Raw genomic sequence first — 19,264 nt, 5'->3', positions numbered from 1 at the left:
GAACGGCCGATTGGACCAATGGGAGACCTCGTTTCATTTCAGGTACCCGGATGTACCCGTGGGCAATTAGCTACGTCATTGTTCACCGCCGGACACCCGCTGGAAATAAGGAATGGATTTACAACCGCTACTAACGTATTCATAACAGATTCCAGGTGAGTGGTTTGTTGATTTTACGATTCAGTGCTACTTTAACCTTGCAGCTGTGTTATTTCTGTACACCTGAGTGGCTCTGATTAGTTGTAGTAGTCTTAGACCGGTTCTCTGTCATGTCGGAGAGAGAAGCACCACAACCACCGGTGTCGAGCCCCTCCTTTTTAGGCTACTTAGACCTCCAGTTACCCCGGTCAACGCGTTGTAAACAAAAAACTGCTATTATGCGTTTATAGTATTTATTTACGTTATTTCCCGCCGTTATTTCCCGCCGTTGTTCAGCTTTCACGGTGACGAACTAGCTAGCAGCGTTAGCATCATGGCTGTATAAAGACGACTGGAAACAGCGTTGGAGGCGGATCTCAGTTCATTCCTATGGTAGTTGCTCAGTGGCGCATTGAAGCACAAAATGAAGCGACTGTAGCTGTAGAAAGAACCAGGATCATCCGGGGCCTTTTGCCCACTGAGCATGCGCAGTTGAGGTTTCCCCTTAAGCCCTGCATCCGATCTCCCGCGCTGGGCTAAGTGACATTAATAGAGAAATAGATAGATACTCAATGTATCCCCAGTTAGGATATTATTGTGACAATCAATCTGCAGGAATTGCAAAGTGTATTTGTCAATGGGGGGGGAAAGTCTTTTTGAGCCAAAATGACGTCACGGGAGTTGTAGTAAAACCGTTTGGCCACTACAGCCATTCACAAAATTGGCTTCAACGGCTGTCGCATTCCTTGGTTAGCATCGATACTACCGCACGTAGTGGTAGCTAGCTCCGTTGCTAGCTATGTGTAACGGTCGCTGTTTCCATGGTGTTCGTAGCTTCGATAGCCTCTTGCTGCTAATCAGTCATTCTGTTCCTGCTTTTGGTGTGAATGGTGAGTTTTTAATCGCTTTCCTGTCTCTAACAATGAGTAAAAGAGGGGTTTAAAGCGAGTTGTGGTGCGGTTTAGAGACGCTGCGTGTAAAGGCCTAGCAGCCGTCTGTTAGCCAACGTGAGCCAAAGCAGGTGGGAGGGAACAGCTGTTGTTGTAAACGTGCTTCCGACCAGCACATTTCCTCTGTCGGGGTTTTTGAACTAGAAATGTTTACTTGGTGACTTTGTATGAAGTTTGTCGGGGTTAACACAAGTTAATGTATTACCACTGTTTTCTGGCGTTTCCTTTTGAATGGAAGTGTCCTTGAGTTGCACATTTGTACACAAGCTCTCGGCATCAACACAGCTTTCCACTTTCCATAACAATACTGCACATATTTGATTTTATTATTCTGAGTACTTTGCCATAGTTTACTGTATGTTGTTTTTTGGTATATCCAGATTCATTTCAGTTAAAAATCAGTTATATATCTTAACGTACAAAAGTTTTTATTATTTATTTGGTTGTTTTTCTTACTTTTTATCTTCTTTAACTGTGAACCCGTGGGCAATTAGCTACGTCTACGTCTACCTTATACTTAAGGTAAATTCCTCGTATGTGTAAACCTACTTAGCAACACACCTGTTTGTGATTCTGATTTCTAGCACAGAGAGCCAAGTTCATTTAGCTTTTAGATACAGTTAGAATGAGAACATCATTCACGATACACTCCCTGCTATTATGTTTTCAAAGCTTTTGTTATTGAGACTTTGATCAGTTTAATCTGTCAGACAGGACTTTACTCCCACATTAAGCCTCTGTCTTGTTTTATGATAATAATAAAATAAAATGTACATGCAACCGGAACTCAAGGCTGATAGTTTGAGCTCCTACTGAGTTTGGTTACTTTGCTCAATAAAACATTAATTATTCATTTGCTTGCACGTAAAGTAGGATCAGTGAGACGTTATTATATTCTGGATATGGCATTAAGTGGTTGTAATCTAAGTTATCTCTAATCAAATGAATTCTGGGTGACATGGTAATTTGGCGCGTTTTACTCATGTATAACAGCTAAAAAGTTCTGATGTTGTCAATGAATTCAGACTTCAGTCACACTCATGATAGCAACACACACAATAGATGTTCTGAAAAGCTTTGAACATGATCTGCATTTCAGCACCTCGTAAAACGGTGTTCTTCTGTTTCTGCCCCTCATACAGCAATGAACAATGACCATAGTTGACAGATCTTCAGAACATTCTGACCACGAGTCAGTGGGGTGTAAGCGATCTCCCTTTACCAGTGGAGACACGGGGATGGATGGCAGCTGTTCCAGCAGCTGGGCGATGGGTCCCACCATGTCGAGCGACTCTCCCAGGATGAAGGCTGCAGGAGGCTGCCTGGGCCCCACGCCGGGAGCCGCCGTCTACAACAGCACCGCCTCCTCTGGGGACCGGCCCAAGGAGCAAGGTAGGAGCCAGGGCTTTTATGGGCTGGGTTTGGTTTTGGTTTATTGGGTTTTTTCAAAGTCAATTTTAATGTCAATCTTTCAGTTTGTGTGTACAGACAGAGAGATCGAAATACCGTTTCCAACAATCCCAAATACAATTATACAATATAAAAATATGTATATCCTATATGCACAATCAAAAGACACATATGCACACATTAAGATAAAAAACACAACAATCAATATATACAAAAATAACAGTCACAATATTAATATCTTTATTGCAAGATTGTCTATAGCAGCGTAAAAAAAGTTTTCTCACCAAAAGGAGAGGAGACAATGCTGCCCCACAATGCCTTGCAGCCGCCGTCACGTCATGGAATCAACCGAGAAATGATATCATGAAAGTTACGGTGCTTATTAAGCATTTTAAAACGTCTGTGGTAAGTTGCCAAAGTGCTTTGTTTTGAACGTTCATCAGTATTATAATCAAAGAGAAATATGAACGTTAGTTTTTACTGAAATCATCAAATAAAGTCAACATTTAACAGTCTTTACTGAGCTGTGTGGTTTGTTCAACTTTTAAAAGATGTTTGAATGGTGATATACACAATGATAGATGTTAAGGACTAACGTTTATAATAAATACATTTGTATTGATTTTAAGATCTTTTCATAGTTCATACAATCATACGTATTGGGATCATTTGTATTAATGTGGACCGGAGGGAGAGGGTGACGAGCATAAGTTTCACTTTCCTTTTTTATTTCAATTCCAACTTTGGTCCTGAAGAATATGTTTCTCTGTTGTCCACGTTCATAAAGCAAAGCAACAGCATCAGAGCACGGTGCAGAGTCTCTAGATGAGTCCCTCGTTCTTATTATACATCCATGTTGTAGTCCGCTGTATAGAAAACTGTAGTTTCCATAGTTTCCCCACAGCAGCAGACGCACATTCATGACGTCCGCTGGAGCATCATAAACACGTCGGATAGTGAAAGTGCTGTCGGATTCTCTAAAGTACCGCAGTCTCTTCTCCTACGTCCTTTTGAATTCTCCTATCCACTATCCCTTAACCCCGTGACGTTTCACTCAGAGGTCAAGGAATAGACGATAGGGTTAGAACTTAGGAGCTGATTTTTGGATTATCCGACTGCAGCACAAATGAAACTAAAGGATGGTTGCTGTCGTACGATCGTGTGACACAACTGGTTTTGTGGGTTTGTATTGTTGTTGCTGCTTCCATTCCACTCTCATCCAAAGTTACATAACCGGTCCAGTTATGAAGTGAGGCCAAGATCAATATCCTGAGCCTGTGACGCAACTGGTTTTTTATATATAGAGCAGCCGCCTGTTTAGCAGGAACAAAAATAATAAATATTGCTTGTCTTGTTCTTTTAAATAGTTTTCCAGTCTTACTCGGTTGTTAGGATGAGATATTATCACTCTTGACTGAAAGCTATTGACTTGATGCTGTATGTACACCAATATGTATTTACATATGCAGTAAGGTTGAAGGATTTGGAAATGTAGGTATTGGACTGATATTGCAAATGTGATTTTGGAGGGAAAGACAATTTCTGCCTCATGGTTCCATTTTCATTGAAGATATAGAAAAATAATCGTGTTTTGTTTTTGAGAGGATCTTTAAGCCGAGAAATCTCTTGAGAAACACAATACTTAATTTAGAATATTATGACACATTTAGTCTCTAAAAATATATATTCCCTCCACCCATTTGGATATAACTGTTGTCCATATTGTAATTTTGATAAGATTCAGATGAATTGTTCAGCTCTAACATCTATTTCAGCATTTATACAGATACTTGTTGATATCCTGTACCTAAATCTATTATTATTAATATTGTTGTCTCTGTGTTTACAGTGATAAGCAGTGGAGATGGCATCGACACGCCCCAGAAGGTCCTCTTCCCTCCAGAGCGGCTCAACCTAAAGTGGACTCAGGTTCAGCGCATTGGTGCCGGTCTGCAGAACATGGGGAACACCTGCTTCCTCAACTCAGCGCTGCAGTGTCTCACCTACACCCCGCCGTTCGCCAACTACTTGCTGACTCGGGAGCACTCTAAAACATGTAAGTCAGTGTTTCATTGTGCTGCCTAACATTACGGTCATGTAGTTATTATCCCATCATGTTCTATTTTGAAGTGACTGTTATTTTGTACTTTTTGGTTGTTGTGTTTTTATTTACATGAAAGGGGCGGGGTTAGCAACATTTGACCAATCAGAAACACGGAGAAGCGTACTGACAGCGCAGCGTCATACTTCCTGAATGAAAAGTGAACTTTAATATTAGACATATGAAGAAGTTAAACTTTAAACATCCATGACTTAAACACTTTATCCAGGATAAAAGCCACAGAGCTGCACCTGCAAGGTGAATACAGCTGGGAACAGAAAAGTGTTTGAATGCGTACATTAACAGGTTTATGATATCACTGCCCCGCCTAAAACACGATTTCACTTTAATTACATTTGTCTCGAGTGTTTCTTCAACTTAATGAGTTGCTTAAAATAATACTTCTGCATACAGTATGTGACACTGTGAGTGTTGCACGGCCAGATACGGCTCAGCTGACTCAGATAAGAAAATATATGATACATTATGAAGTGATATGCCGCGGACTGTACTTAATGTTACTCTGATCCGGTTACTTATGTTGTGGCAAATATTTAATTAAGCTTTCTTAACGCTAATGTTATAATAGTCAGATTGCTCTGAAGATGGAGGTGATATTCTATTAATGTTCACGTTCACACAGTCGGTGATTTTTATTTAGATCTCAATGTGTGCATGTGTCTTTGACTATGTGTATATATATACTATTGTTTTTCACACATATTTGTATATACATTTGTTTTTATATTCGGGATTGTGGGAAACAGTTTTTGGATCTCTCTGTCTGTACACCAGAGTCCTGCACGGGTCTGATACCCGACCCGATGCAGGACTCTGCTGTACACACAAACTTGAAGATTGACAATAAAGTTGACTTTTGACCATAAGCTGCTTTCTGGTCTGTTTCAAGTCTAACTCATCAATGTTTTGCCCCTCTGTTTCGGCCACAGGTCACGAGCCGGGGTTCTGTATGATGTGCACCATGCAAAACCACATCATTCAAGTCTTTGCCAACTCTGGGAATGTCATTAAGCCCATCGGTGTGCTCAATGAACTCAAAAGTAAGTGTTTGTCATTTAACTTTTTCCAAAATGTTTACCTGAAATGAATGACAGGAGGCGCTGTGTGGCTGTTTACCTTTTTTAAATTTGGAGGGAAATTCTCTGGTGGTAGTTTGCAACAGGCTTTTGACTTCAACCTAACATCTACGAGTAAGTGTGGCATCAGCTTCTGACATATTTAACTATGTGTGTGTTTTCCCCGTCTCACAGGGATTGCTAAGCACTTCCGCTATGGCAGCCAGGAGGATGCGCACGAGTTCCTGCGGTACACAGTGGATGCTATGCAAAAGTCCTGCTTACCTGGACCCAAGTACGTTTTATACTTATAACCCTACGCAGTTAAGGATACCAGTTGATTAAATATCCCTTTAAGTTGCTAAATGGGTCAGAAAGTGAACTGTACTGTACATGCTGATGTATTCAACTTACTGCAAATACCTTCCAGTCTAAATCTTGCATAAAGCCAAATGCAGATACATTAAAGTATGCACGTCTAAAAACGTTTTAACGCTTTTGCCAAGTAGGTTACGTACACTTATGAAGGACACATGCATGTTTTAATAGACACTCTGGGCTGACCATTGGGGTCCTCTGGGAATAAAAGGGATTTTAAGAACCACGAGTATAGAGGCGATTTTCATTCAGCAGCAACAGGAGGCCTCTCAACTAATTACTCCTGCTCTAATTCCTCCCTTTCCTCACTCCTAGTCTTTCAGCTGTAATATGTTGTGACTCTCTGTGTGTAATCCTGTGAAAGGACTGTTCCAGCACAGCCAGAAAACACGTTTCTTTATTAATAAGGCAACCAATCAGTTACGTCGTTGTTCTAACTGTCTTTTTCATCCTTAGATTGGACAGGCAAACGCAGGCAACCACTTTCATCCATCAAGTGTTTGGCGGGTACCTGAGGTCCAGAGGTATGGGACAAGTATTGGACTTCTTATTCTTGATTTGTTTCTTTTACATTAGGTTATTTATTTATGATTTTACAGCTTTTCTAGACTAATATAAAACTCTCCTTTTTTCTTTTCCAGTTAAATGTTTAAACTGCAAAGCGGTATCCGATACATTTGACCCGTTTTTGGATATAACTCTGGAAATAAAGGTAATCAGAACTTTTTTAAAGTCCTTTTATGGAACTGTAATTGCATAAGAAAATTCATATGTTTGCAAAGATCTTAAGAACTGTGCTAAAATCCATGTTCCCTCCATGCAGACGGCTCCCAGTGTCTCAAAGGCTCTGGAGCAGTTTGTAAAGCCAGAACAGCTGGACGGAGAAAACGCCTACAAATGCACAAAGTGAGTTGTTTTACAGACACAATCATTCAAAAACAATCAGCTTTGTATTTGTGTGTGTAGCTATTATGCATTCGCCTGCTAACTAACTCAACATGTATTCCGCTCAGGTGCAAAAAAATGGTCACGGCCTCAAAGAGATTTACCATCCACCGCAGCTCCAACGTGCTCACGCTGTCGCTCAAACGCTTTGCAAACTTCAGTGGAGGCAAACTCACAAAGGTACCGTGACTCTAACATCCAGAGCCATGTCCCAGCTAAAGGACGGCACCGGTTTGATATTAATCAGCTGTTTGTTCCCCACCAGGATGTGAAATATCCGGAGTATCTGGACCTGCAGCCCTTCATGTCTCAGTCTCAAGGAGATCCGCAGCTCTACGCTCTGTTCGCTGTGCTGGTCCACTCTGGGTTCAGCTGTCATGCCGGACACTACTTCTGCTATGTTAAGGTACTGGCACTGATCACACCACTGTTCTAATCTATCATCTGCCGTTGCCAAGTACACATGCTCACATTTGTCTCTCCAGCAGTCTATTAACACCTCTCAGCAACAGTTAGACGCAGCGTTCCTTCAACAACTGCTGCTCTTAACAAACCCAGGTCTTGACCTAGAACAACGTTTCTCTCCAGCTCAAAGAGTACATTAACACTGTGTTACTATGCTGTTCAAATATGTATAATACATACAGACAGACATACAGACACACGCATACACACACACACACACATACACACACATACACATACACATACACATACATACACATACACATACACATACACACACACACACATACACACACACACACATACACACACACATACACACACACAGACACACGCATACACACATGCAGACACACACACACACACACACACACATACAGACACACACACAGACACACACATACAGACACACACACATACAGACACACACACAGACATACACATATACAGACACACACACACATACAGACACACACACATACAGACACGCACACCCATACAGACACGCACACACATACAGACACGCATACATACAGACACGCATACATACAGACACACACACATACAGACACACACACAGACATACACAGACATACACACATACAGACACGCATACATACAGACAGACACACACACATACAGACAGACACACACACACACACACACACACACACACACACACATACAGACACACATACAGACATACACACACACACATACAGACACACACACATACACACATACACACACACACACACACACACATACAGGCAGACAGACAGACAAACATTCGGAAGGTTTTTCTCGTTGTGCATCTCTTACTTTCATCACCGTTTTAAATCAAATGTACCAAACTGGGATCAATAAAAGTATATCTTCGTCTTTATAGGATGATTTTTGTAGAATAAACCTTTATTATGTTGACGCTTAAAATAGCAATTTAGAAACTGAGAGGAGGATTGTGTAACAATGATGATTCAGTTTAGCAAATATGTCAAAAATCTGCCAACTCTTCTGTTTCCCAGGCGAGCAACGGGCAGTGGTATCAGATGAACGACTCCTCTGTGTCTGTCAGCGACATCCGCTCTGTTCTCAACCAGCAGGCCTACGTCCTTTTCTACTCTAAGTAAGTAAACTGTCATTTTAGAACAAAAACACATGCAAACAAATCACAAAATGAGTCCTATTGCTAATGTCCGTTTTGTTTGTGTTCCTAGGTCCAGTGAGGTGAAGAAAGCAGGGGACTTCAGCCACATGAGCCACAGCGCAGGTCAGTCGTCTCCGCGGCCGGTGGTGATCCCACGCATCAACTCCGGCATTCACCACAACAACAACAACAACATCGGCTTCATTGGTCCCCAGCTGCCACCACACATGACCAAGGTACATCTAAACCAGGGCTTTTCAACCTTTCTTGTGCACATTTTTTCCATTAAAAAAAAAAAAAGTCCCACAGTTTACCAACAACCAAAAAAGTTACTTATACCGCATAAACGTTCATAAAGTGTCTCCATTTGGCTACGTGTTTATCTCCTAAGTAACCAGCTTTGAGAGCTCTCTCTTTGTGGTTATACATTAAAGAGGACCTATCATGCAAAATGCACTTTTTGATGTATTTTATACATAAATATGTGTCCCCGTTGTGTCAGGGAACTCACGCAGCGTCAGAAAATAAAACCCTCTCTCTTTTCCTCCGTACCCAAATCTCTAAAAACGGGGGAACAACGGAGCTCATCCAGGTTTGCGTCCGATATGACGTAATATCTGAAATGTGGACCCACAGCACTATCAGAAACGTTGCTATCAGAAACAATGCCCGACGTAATATGGTCTGTGTTTACATTAGCATCGCTAACACTCGGAGCTAACGTGTACTGGAGAGCATGTGTGTGAAGAAGCAGGAAATAAAAAGGAACTCACCTTGTGGTATAACCGGCAAGAGAGAAAGCCTTTGAGCTCCAGACTGTTTCAGAAATAATCCTTGATAATCCATGATATGGCATTTCATCACGGCAGCATTTAGTTTAGACAGTAGCTGCCGGGTCCCGCATGAGCTCAGACCCCTCCTCTTTTATCAGTTTTTTTTTTTTTTTATAAAGCTTTATACCCAAAATCAGCACTTTTGAAACAGGAAGTGAAATAGAGGGATATGAGGCATGGCTAGAATGGGTGATCTGTTTGGTATTTTGAGCAAAACACTTCATAGACATGTTTTTTATATATCTGAGACCTATGCTATTGCCTAATAATAGCGTGATAGGTGCACTTTAAAAAGTTACCAGTTTGTTAACGCATGCTAACAAAACTGTCAGTTTCCTTGTTTTGAAGTGACAAGTGTTTAGTTTGGACTATGGCGCTGTTGGATTTTAAATGCAATGACTAAATAATATTATTTGGACTGATTAAGTGAATTTGGACAATTTCCCACGACACACCTGACGATCTCTTACGGCACAGTGGTTGAAAACGACTGATCTAAACAATGTTGATCAAACATATTCGAATGTGAGAAGATATAAAGCCAGTGTTTAACAAAAAATCTATCTTGTTTGTCCTCAGCGCGCTCTTCACGTCAACGGGAACGGATCTCTGAGGGACTTTCACACCAACTCCAAGCCCAGCACCAGCAGCAGTGTTGGGGGGAAATCTATCCATGGACTGGCCTCTTCCTCCTCCTCCTCCTCCTCCTGTTCTTCCATCTCCCACTCTATCAGCCGGCCCACCATGATCCCAGACCAGGACAAGCGGCAGAAGCTTTCTTTCTTCATCGGACAAGGCAAAACCAACCGCCCGTCCTCCTCCTCCTCCTCCTCTTCCTCCTCTTACAGCCAGCCTTCCTCGGCCAGCTGCTCCTCCTCCTCTTCCTCCTCCAGCTCTCTCTCGTCCTCGCAGTCTACCTCAGACGTTCGATTTGTTCCGCGTCAGCTAAACCACGTTAACGGCACGTCTCGTAGTAACGGCGGTCACCACGCGGGAGGAAACGGAGCGTCGTTCTTGGTGCCGTACGGCCAGGAGTCCTCGGAGGAATCGGACCAGGAGAACTCTGGCTCTCTGGATAACGGCGGATTAGCAAAGTCTCTCCTCAACGGAAACAAGAGAGCGGGAGAGACTTCCTCTCAAGCCACAAACGGAGACTCGGGAGCGCATCACAGCGGGTTAAACGGACCCACCAATGGCGTCTCTAAATCCAGTCAAAATGGCCACCATAACGGACACCACAAAATGAATGGACACAACACCCCTAATAAGGTAAGTCTCCTTTCATATAATGAAACCTAATGAGCTTTTGGTTTAAATCGATAAATACTGAATGAATGATGTCTTGTTTTTCAGCTCTCTGGCATTAATCATGACACTTCATCCTCTGTGGCTACGGTTGTTTCTAATGGACACGACAGTGATCACAGTCAAGCAAGGTGAGATTACCACGCTATTGAGGGAATGCGGATGGAAAGTAGCTCAAAGCTAAATCCGGCATATTTACGCTTGAAATATTTATTGTGTTAAGTGTTCATTAATCTGCAATGTCCCTGCCAAATAAAGGAGAGAAAGAAACTAAGAAATGCTGTTTAAACCAAATGCAAAACATATTTCATTTGCATGGCTTGATCACATACAAAATCGATGCATAGCAGCGTTTCCGCCAGGGGGGCGTCTTGCCGTCATTTGACAAAATGAATTAAAAAATTGAGAGAAGATCGAGAGTTTTTATCGCTTGAAATGACGAAAAAGGACAAGGACATCGCTCTGTTGGAGGGGCGAAGGAGTCTGGTGGGATTCTTTTCGCCGCCAGCAAAGCGTGTTCCTGTGACGGAAAGTGTACTGCCGGCGAGCCTTGGCGGGGGGTGCTAGTGGAGCACGCGCGTGAACTGCGAGCGCCGGAGCCTCGCAGCGGCGAAACTAAGGCTCCGTGGTAAACTGTGGTAACATGAAGAGCCGTTAGTGAGCCGAGCCAAATGATCCGGCTCACTAAAAAGAGCCGGAATTCCCATCACTAATACGTAAATATATGGTATCTATAAGGGACGGCTCAATTCAAAATCACGTGACGTTACACCTCCCGCTCTCGGGGTGGACGCCCTCTCGGCCCTGGGGTGTTTCTCAATGTCGAGTAAAGCTGCTCCAGAGCCACTATTTCAAGCATACTACGTCATCGAGTGCCGCCGAAGTACTGTTCCAATGTCCAGCATACTTGGAATTCTACCGAGCCCGGCGTACTTCGTAGCGAGAAATTTCGAGGCTGCACATGTGTAGACTCCGCGGTCGTAAAATCCCCACAATGCTTTGCGCACGGACCAATTTCCCCAAATCTGTGGTGGAAAATGTAAGACGGGGCCTCTCATATGACGCACACTTGCTCGCCTGTTCCACTCTTCGTGTTCCGAATGCCAGGAAGTATTCTTGCCTCGCTTCTGAAGCAAGTGACTCGGAAGACATGTGCTACCAAGCAAGCGTACTCGACATTGAGAAACACCCCTGGTCTGGCGGAAACACTGATGCATAGTATCTGAATTTAACCGCTATATCACTCCAATAAACACGATCCATTCAGGTGCACGATTGTTTAAATATACACAAAAGATCCCCTGGTCAAACTTGCATGTAACATTAAAATGAGCTGATTCAAAATGGGAAATGTAATTGCTTTCAACCATATATTAAGAAGTTAAATAAATCTGATTTGATTAGTGAGTATAAAGATGTGGTTTCAAAATCTACTTGGCTGCATCGATATTTTATTTTAAAACTTCTCAGACATTTCACCCAAAAGTGTTACAATTAAAATGCTTCTTTATTTTGTTTTTCTAGCCAAGAGGCCCATATTGCTGCTTCCTCCCTGGCCAGTTCCTCTCAGAGCCCCCATCCCGCTGCCAGTGAAACCCAGAGCGTCCCCCCTCCTGACATAAGGGCTACAACTGTGTCTGAACCCCTGCCTCCGCAAGCACCATCCTCCTCTCCACCTTCAGCTACTCCAACAAACACTCACCCCGTCACGTCCAGAGAACCTGCTTCTTCCTCTTCTCCTGCCCCGCCGCACAGCATCCCTGCAGCCTTACCCCCCCCGACAGACGACTCCCAAAACACCAACGAGACGTCTGCAGCTCCACAGAGGATTAGCCGAGGTGAAGAGGAGGCAAAGGATCTACCGAGGACTCGTGATCCGTCAGCAGGGACTGAAGGACGCACCGACTCTAAGGAGCAACCCCAGTCCAAGCCCAGTTCTAGAGGAGGGGAAAGGCAAACATCCCGGGACAGAGAGAGAGACTGGAGCAGAGACAAGGACAGACACTACAGGGACAGGAGCCCGGTGCGCGAGAGAGACGGAGACAGACATCGGTACAGACGAGATTCTCGGGATCGTTCTCGGGATCGCCACCAACACCGCTCGTACAAGGACCGCTTGGTTCCGTACAACCGGTCCTACAGGGACCGGGACCCTGATCGTCGCAGGGACCGGCCTTTCCTCACACCCAGGGAGCGGGAGCGGAACAATTACAACTCCAGAGATGATTGGGGTCACGAGCGGAAGGGATACGGTCACTCGTACCGAGAGGATAGGAGTCGGCAGCCGGAGAGCAGAGAGTCCCGGCCGATGAAGGAGAGGAGCACCGGCAGGGAGAGGGATTATTATACGTCGAGAGGGGAGGCTTCCTCGCCAAACACAGAGACAGAAACCTCAAAGGGTTCCCCCCCTCGGGAGCGTCCAAACGCAAATGAGTCGCCTCCGAACAAGGAGGATCACAAGAGGAACGCCGATCCTCCGAGCAAGGAGAGGGAGGACAGCTCTGAGACTCGGTGCTCGAAAAAACACAAAAAGAAGAAGTCAAAGGATAAAGAGAGACACCGAGAGAGCGGGTGAGTTATGCCTCTGTTTAAATTACATTGTTTACCCAACAAACGTAATGGAGAGGCTGTCACTTTACTAAATATACTCAAATATATGTTCAGTATTTGGTCTAAATGCTTTCTGCTTTGAGTACATAACAGTTCAGGGGGTCCGCGGGGTCTTAAAAAGTATTAAAAGTTGATAAATCAATTTAGTGAAAATGAAGGCTATTAAACGGCATTTTCCAAGGTATTACATTTTGTAGCTTGTTTTCAATAAGTATATAAATGGTCCAAAGAGGTTGTATTCTACAGTCTGCCTGAATGTAATCATTGCGTAGGTGTGTAGTGTGATTCTGTGTAGTTTATTTATGGCATCCCGTTGGGTTTGACGTCATCTGAACAGGACATCGCACGCTCACTGCTTGATAGCGCGAAGGTCCGTTTACGCCGGTTGTTAAACAACATCGTTATGGGGAAATGCAAGTCTGCGTCCAAATGGTTGGAAGATAAGGAGGAAGGACAATCAATACTGTATATAGTCAATGTGAGGTAAAGTGTGTCGCCAAGGTAACCGGTTAGAACTCCAAGTGGCGATGAGGTCTTAAAATGTATGGAAAGGGTCTTAAAAGGTCTTACATCTGACTTCAGGATTCCTGCATACCCTGCAGAGGCTTAAAGAGGTTTCTTGAACTGACAGAGAAGGGAAACATTAGATTTACTTTATTGAACTATGTTTTGAATAGCGCTGTTTTGGATAGTCATCTTGCTCATTCATTCAGTAGAACACAACACATGCATTGTACTATCCTCGATTCTAGGGCTGCTCGATTATGGCAAAAATCGTAATCACGATTATTTTGGTCAATAATTGATATCACGATTATTAAAAACGATTATTCATTTACTTCAAAGAAATGTGAACAGTATGTTTTTAACAGTTGATTACCCTGAACTTTAAGTATAATTCAACTGAAAAACCAATCAAAATAATAATCGTTTTATTTAGATTACGTTGTTTTCGTAATCGTTGTAAGCCGTAATCGAGATTAAAATACGATTTAATTGCACAGCCCTGCTCGATTCTAAACTTTATTGCTTGATTATTTTTGGGTTGATTCGATCAAACAATCAGTCACTCAATCTGCCACATATTAGATAAATCATTTTATACTTTTTTTTTAGACTTCTGCCTCTCAAATCAAGGTTCAAGGTTCTTTATTTAGTCATACGAACATAGCTGCAGTGTAGTTATGCCGATGAAAATCTTGTGTCACAGGCTTCTCCAACAGAGCAACACAAAACACAGATAAACAGAAAAAATATAGTGCAAGTAAATAGTAATACAAAAAGTGAAATAGTGCAATAAGAGTCTATATGCAAGTTATTGGAATAGGATATATTTAAGCAATAGCTCACGACAGGCCGTGGTATATGGCCATTATATCACAGTTAAGGGGCGTGGTTCGGCCCAACGCGAACTGTATACAGTTTTCAGCCAAACTGTATACAGTTAAATCGACCGGACTTCTTTCTGCAGATGTGAGCGTCCTTAACAACGGTCAATAAGTCCTTGCTGCACATTATCCCTGACATGTTTCCATCTTAAGCTTTGTTAGTTAGTTAGTTAGTTAGTTAGTTAGCTAGTTAGTTAGTTAGTTAGCTAGTTAGTTAGTTAGCTAGTTAGCTAGTTAGTTAGTTAGTTAGTTTCGTAACGGACGTAATGTAACAGTTGTAACAGTTGTAGCTTTTTCTCAGACGCGGAGGGATACTGACTTGTTGTGAAAAGTAACTACAATTCTACCCGTGGTATACGCTCGTTATATCACGGCTAAGAACCAATCAGATTGCTTGATTTCACTTGTCCGTTTTATAAAGATAAATCATTTTGAAGTAGCAGCCAGATGAATATTAGGGGTGTTGCTTCAACAGTTCAGGTGTTAAACAGTCTTATTGCCTGTGGGAGGAAACTGCCCGAGTCTGTGGTTGTAGGACTGTTTGCTTTTGCTGTGTTTCCAATTCATTTTAAAATCACTTAAAATGTGTTCAACTGAACCAGCTCCTAAATATCACGAGGAGCTGAATGTCTTGAGCTATTGACATTCAGCTTTCTATCTAGTCTTGGATTTCTAGTAACCCTGGTGAGTTTTCCTTCTTCTCTAGGAGCTCCGAAGCGGATTCAGACCGAGCCGCTGACCCCAAAAAGAAGAAGAAGAAGCGGAGGAGGCGCAGCGAGTCGGAGCAGCCGGGACCGTCGAGGGTCCGCGGGAACAAGAGCAGCGAGGAGAGGGAGAGCAGCAAGAGACGATACTACGACAGCAAGGACGCTAAACAACACAACGGTTACTCTCCTGAAAAACGGCGGCGCACAGATCACAGCAGCGGCAGCAGCGAGCAGCTCCCCCCCTCAAACCCCACCTCCCCAACAGACGCTTCAAATCAACATCTCAACGGATACAAAGGTACTTCAGCTTTTACACCTTCAATATATAGAGAGGCGAAGTCCCTCCCTTTCCGGTGACCACCATGGGACCTTATTTCGGAAAAAGTATGTATTGAAGTCAATGGCGAGAGAAAACGTATCTTTCGATCCCGTTTGAATTGTGCCACGAATTACACCTCTTATTATTATCTCTCTATTGCTAAAAATGTACCTTTTTAAAGATGAGAGAAACGCTGCTGTGGAGCCTGCCCTTCAATGAGGACATATCAGAGCCTGCTTAATCCATCAGATGGACCGAAAATGTTATTAATATGATTAATTGTTTAAAGTACATTTTTAATGTCTAAATGTGCTTTTTGTTTGCCTTTTAAAATATGGTTAGTTCCAGGATTGTTTCTGTTTTAAATCCTAATGGAATATATTTGGGTTTTGCACCAAAAAAACACTCGCTTTTTGAGAAACTTCAATGGCTTTTTTTTCACGATTTACAGGCATTTTGTAAACCAACAATGAACCAATTCCCCATCTGATTGCCTTCCATTAAATGACTTTCTAGAATTCGTCTGTTTGGTAGTGACTGGATGTGTAAATGCAATCGGAGCAGCTCGAGGCGCTCTGTAGTGACGGGAAACAGAACGTGTGAGGTGAAGATTTAAAGTGTCCATGTTGTTTTGCAGGAAATGGTTACAGCCACACGAACGGCGACTCCCACGGATCCTCCAGTGGCTGGAAACACTGACTGTGAGTGGGCTTTCATCATCATCATCATCATCAGTACAGACTAGTGTTAATTTCGTCAGCTATTTTTTTATTTAGTCTTAGTCCTGTGTTAAATTTTCTTTTTAGTTTTAGTCACCTTCATCCGGTTTTTATTTAGTCAAGTTTTAGTCGACTAAAAGTCTGAGCATTTTAGTCTTATTTTAGTCAAAGAAAACTAATTATTTTAGTCTACTTTTTGTCAATGAAAACTGTTGAGTCTTTTTTAGTCATCAGATTATATAGAACATTTCAGTCAAACTAGTCTAGCCAAAACCAATAATTTGTCATTTTAGCAAATATAAATAAATAAGATTATATCTTGTCCTTATTTGATGAAAAACACAGGTTGAATGATTAAGAAGCTTTGCAGAGAGTATCTGCTCAGGTTTGTGGTGTTTTTACCAGCTGTGTTATGGCCACATTGCTTCCCTTCTGATGAAACAATGCATTCGTGTTTTTTCTCCGCCTCATTGTAGCGAAAATGGGCCCAAATATCACGTCGTTTCTTTCTCCCAAGCAGTGGTGGCTTAAGACTTTTTCGTCAGTCATTTTGACGGACAGGATCGTAACATTTCCGTCATAATCCATTATTACCCGTCGAGTACACAATTTATCACTCACTCGCGCTGACGGGGGGTATTCGGTTAACGCGAGTGCGACCACTGCTCCCAAGCCCTGTTGCCATTTCATTTTCTGGTTAGGTTAGTTAGACCCGAGTCTTCCTGACAGTTCACAGTGTGCCGCTGCCCGGTGTAATTCAAATGTACCGCCGCGCGCACCACAGACACACAGCTGCTGACCAGCCGCAGCACCGGAAATGGAACTGCTGGCAGAAAAACTGACTATCAGAGATGTAACGTTATCTTTGATAATATTTCGTCTCCTCATTTTTCGTCAACGAAAGTAAAGAGATTTTGGCATCGTTTTTATTTAGTAAACTACATTTTCGTCTCGTCACTTTTCGTCAACGATATTGCATGATGATTTCGTTACAGTTATTGTTTACTGCCGTCGGTGCCGTCTCGTCATCGTCTCGTTTTCGTCATGGAAAAAAAGGTCGTTGACGAACATATTTCGTCAACGAAATTAACACTAGTACAGACACTGCTTATAAACAATATATAACATTTATCAGAATTGTTCACAACACGCTTATAGACCCCTTGCGTTAGAGGCGATATGGAGGGCCGATATCCCAGATCTGGATCCAGAGTTTGATTGGGATGAAGTCTGGTCCAATATACTAATGGCTTCTAGGAATCCTGACCACCAGCACATACATTATAATTTCACTCATAGAGTTTACCTTACGCCTAGGAAGCTTTGTTTAATGAAAATAATTGCTGATCCAAATTGCACTCTGTGACGTACTTATCTACATATGTTCTGGGAATGTCCGCCAGTGGCCAGTTTCGGCGATATTTGAGGGGGGGGGGGTTGTTTCTTTCTTTAGATTTGTTTTGTACTGTATTGCATTTGATGTTATTGATTGTACCATTTGTTTAATAAAAAAACAAACGTTGATCAGATGTTATAACAGGCCTCTTCTCTCTCCTTTCAGCCACATCACCATTTCAACAACAGCAAAGGAATGACATCTTTTCTTGACGTGGTGCTTCTTCGTTGGGAATATATTGTATTTTTACCGCGAGAAAAGTGTTTTAAAAATGTTTTGTTTTTTCAAAGGCCTCGATTTATATGCCGTAATTCTCCTAACTATGATTTAAAAAAGACACTCAATGGACATTTATGATAAAATATTAATATATATATACTTGTATGAACACAAACAAAGCCTGGAGCTTGAACATCTCAGCTGCTGCTCAGTGGAACTCAGGACATGGAAACTCGTGGATATCCACCTGCGTCACATTCAGACAAAATAAAGGGAAAAGGAGAACTGTAAGGCATCGGCTGCAGGTTTTAGACGTCACCGTATCTCCGGAGCCACAATGCTTTGGAGTTTATTCTTTGATCCCACTGGGTGCGGAAAGGAGGGAGAAACTCGTGAATGAAACCCTGGACAGACTTGAGGACATTTCCCAGCTTGTTTTTGCTCTGAAGCCTAAGATTCACGCCGTCATTTTTAAACTTTCCACACACGGAGGTATGGCACGCCTCCCTCTTCTCTCCTGTCACGTTGCTTTTGGATTCTTTTGAAAAGGAAACCATCTAATCTTTGTTAATCATGCCTGTGGACCATTTGTGTTTGATTTTTAATGAAAAATACAGTTTTGTGTCTTCTAGCGTCATCAAAAATACTGTGAATTTAATTTTGAACTGTACTATCAGTTATTTTTATATGTAAAGATCCTGTATCAGGGTTACCTGTAGATGTTGATTTGTTTTTAGAAAAACTCCTGTTAATATCGACCATTTTCTCTGTTCAAAAGTTGGGAATGTTTTTGTTTTATGTTGATTTTTTTCAACTTTAGACAGAAGTTGAAAATTGCTACTACCTTTTATGTTTAGCATGTCGAATTTATACATTGTATAAGGTAAAAGCCTTAAATACATTTGTTAATGTCAGAAATTGTAATCTCTTCTTGGTCTTTTGACTCGTTTACAAGCTGTATTGAAATGAATGGGAAACTGATTGACAGTTGCCGGGTAAAAAGTCTGCCTTTGTATTATATACTAGGATTAGATTGTATCCAAAGTTCCTTCATTATAATATGTAAATACATTAAGTGTGGATGATAGCACTCTCCTGTAATCACAACAAGTTAAATACACATTTCCAGCTCAAACTCACTCTATTATTCCTAAAATA

General features: G+C 42.2%; 1 protein-coding gene across 2 annotated transcripts; it reads left to right on the top strand.

Moving 5' to 3' along the window:
• Positions 1-19: 19 nt before the first annotated feature.
• Positions 20-19,241, top strand: usp42 (ubiquitin specific peptidase 42). Of its 2 annotated transcripts, none has more exons than XM_034214809.1 (18): positions 20-155; positions 2,231-2,480; positions 4,348-4,554; positions 5,550-5,660; positions 5,871-5,970; positions 6,510-6,577; positions 6,695-6,765; positions 6,877-6,959; positions 7,067-7,178; positions 7,264-7,404; positions 8,489-8,589; positions 8,681-8,846; positions 10,023-10,712; positions 10,797-10,879; positions 12,273-13,319; positions 15,453-15,751; positions 16,410-16,473; positions 18,053-19,241. In XM_034214809.1, exons 2-17 carry the CDS (start codon positions 2,240-2,242, stop codon positions 16,469-16,471), a joined length of 3,582 nt encoding a protein of 1,193 aa, XP_034070700.1. In that variant the 5' UTR covers positions 20-155; positions 2,231-2,239; the 3' UTR covers positions 16,472-16,473; positions 18,053-19,241. The 2 variants fall into 2 exon arrangements, with proteins under 2 accessions (XP_034070700.1, XP_034070701.1); XM_034214810.1 differs by lacking the exon at positions 20-155 and adding an exon at positions 390-1,028.
• Positions 19,242-19,264: the final 23 nt, after the last annotated feature.

The sequence above is a fragment of the Gymnodraco acuticeps genome, unplaced genomic scaffold, assembly GCF_902827175.1.
Source record: "Gymnodraco acuticeps unplaced genomic scaffold, fGymAcu1.1, whole genome shotgun sequence".
NCBI lineage: Eukaryota > Metazoa > Chordata > Actinopteri > Perciformes > Bathydraconidae > Gymnodraco > Gymnodraco acuticeps.
The sequence above is the reverse complement of the archived record's forward strand: the minus strand, read 5'-3'. Positions and strand labels throughout refer to the sequence as shown.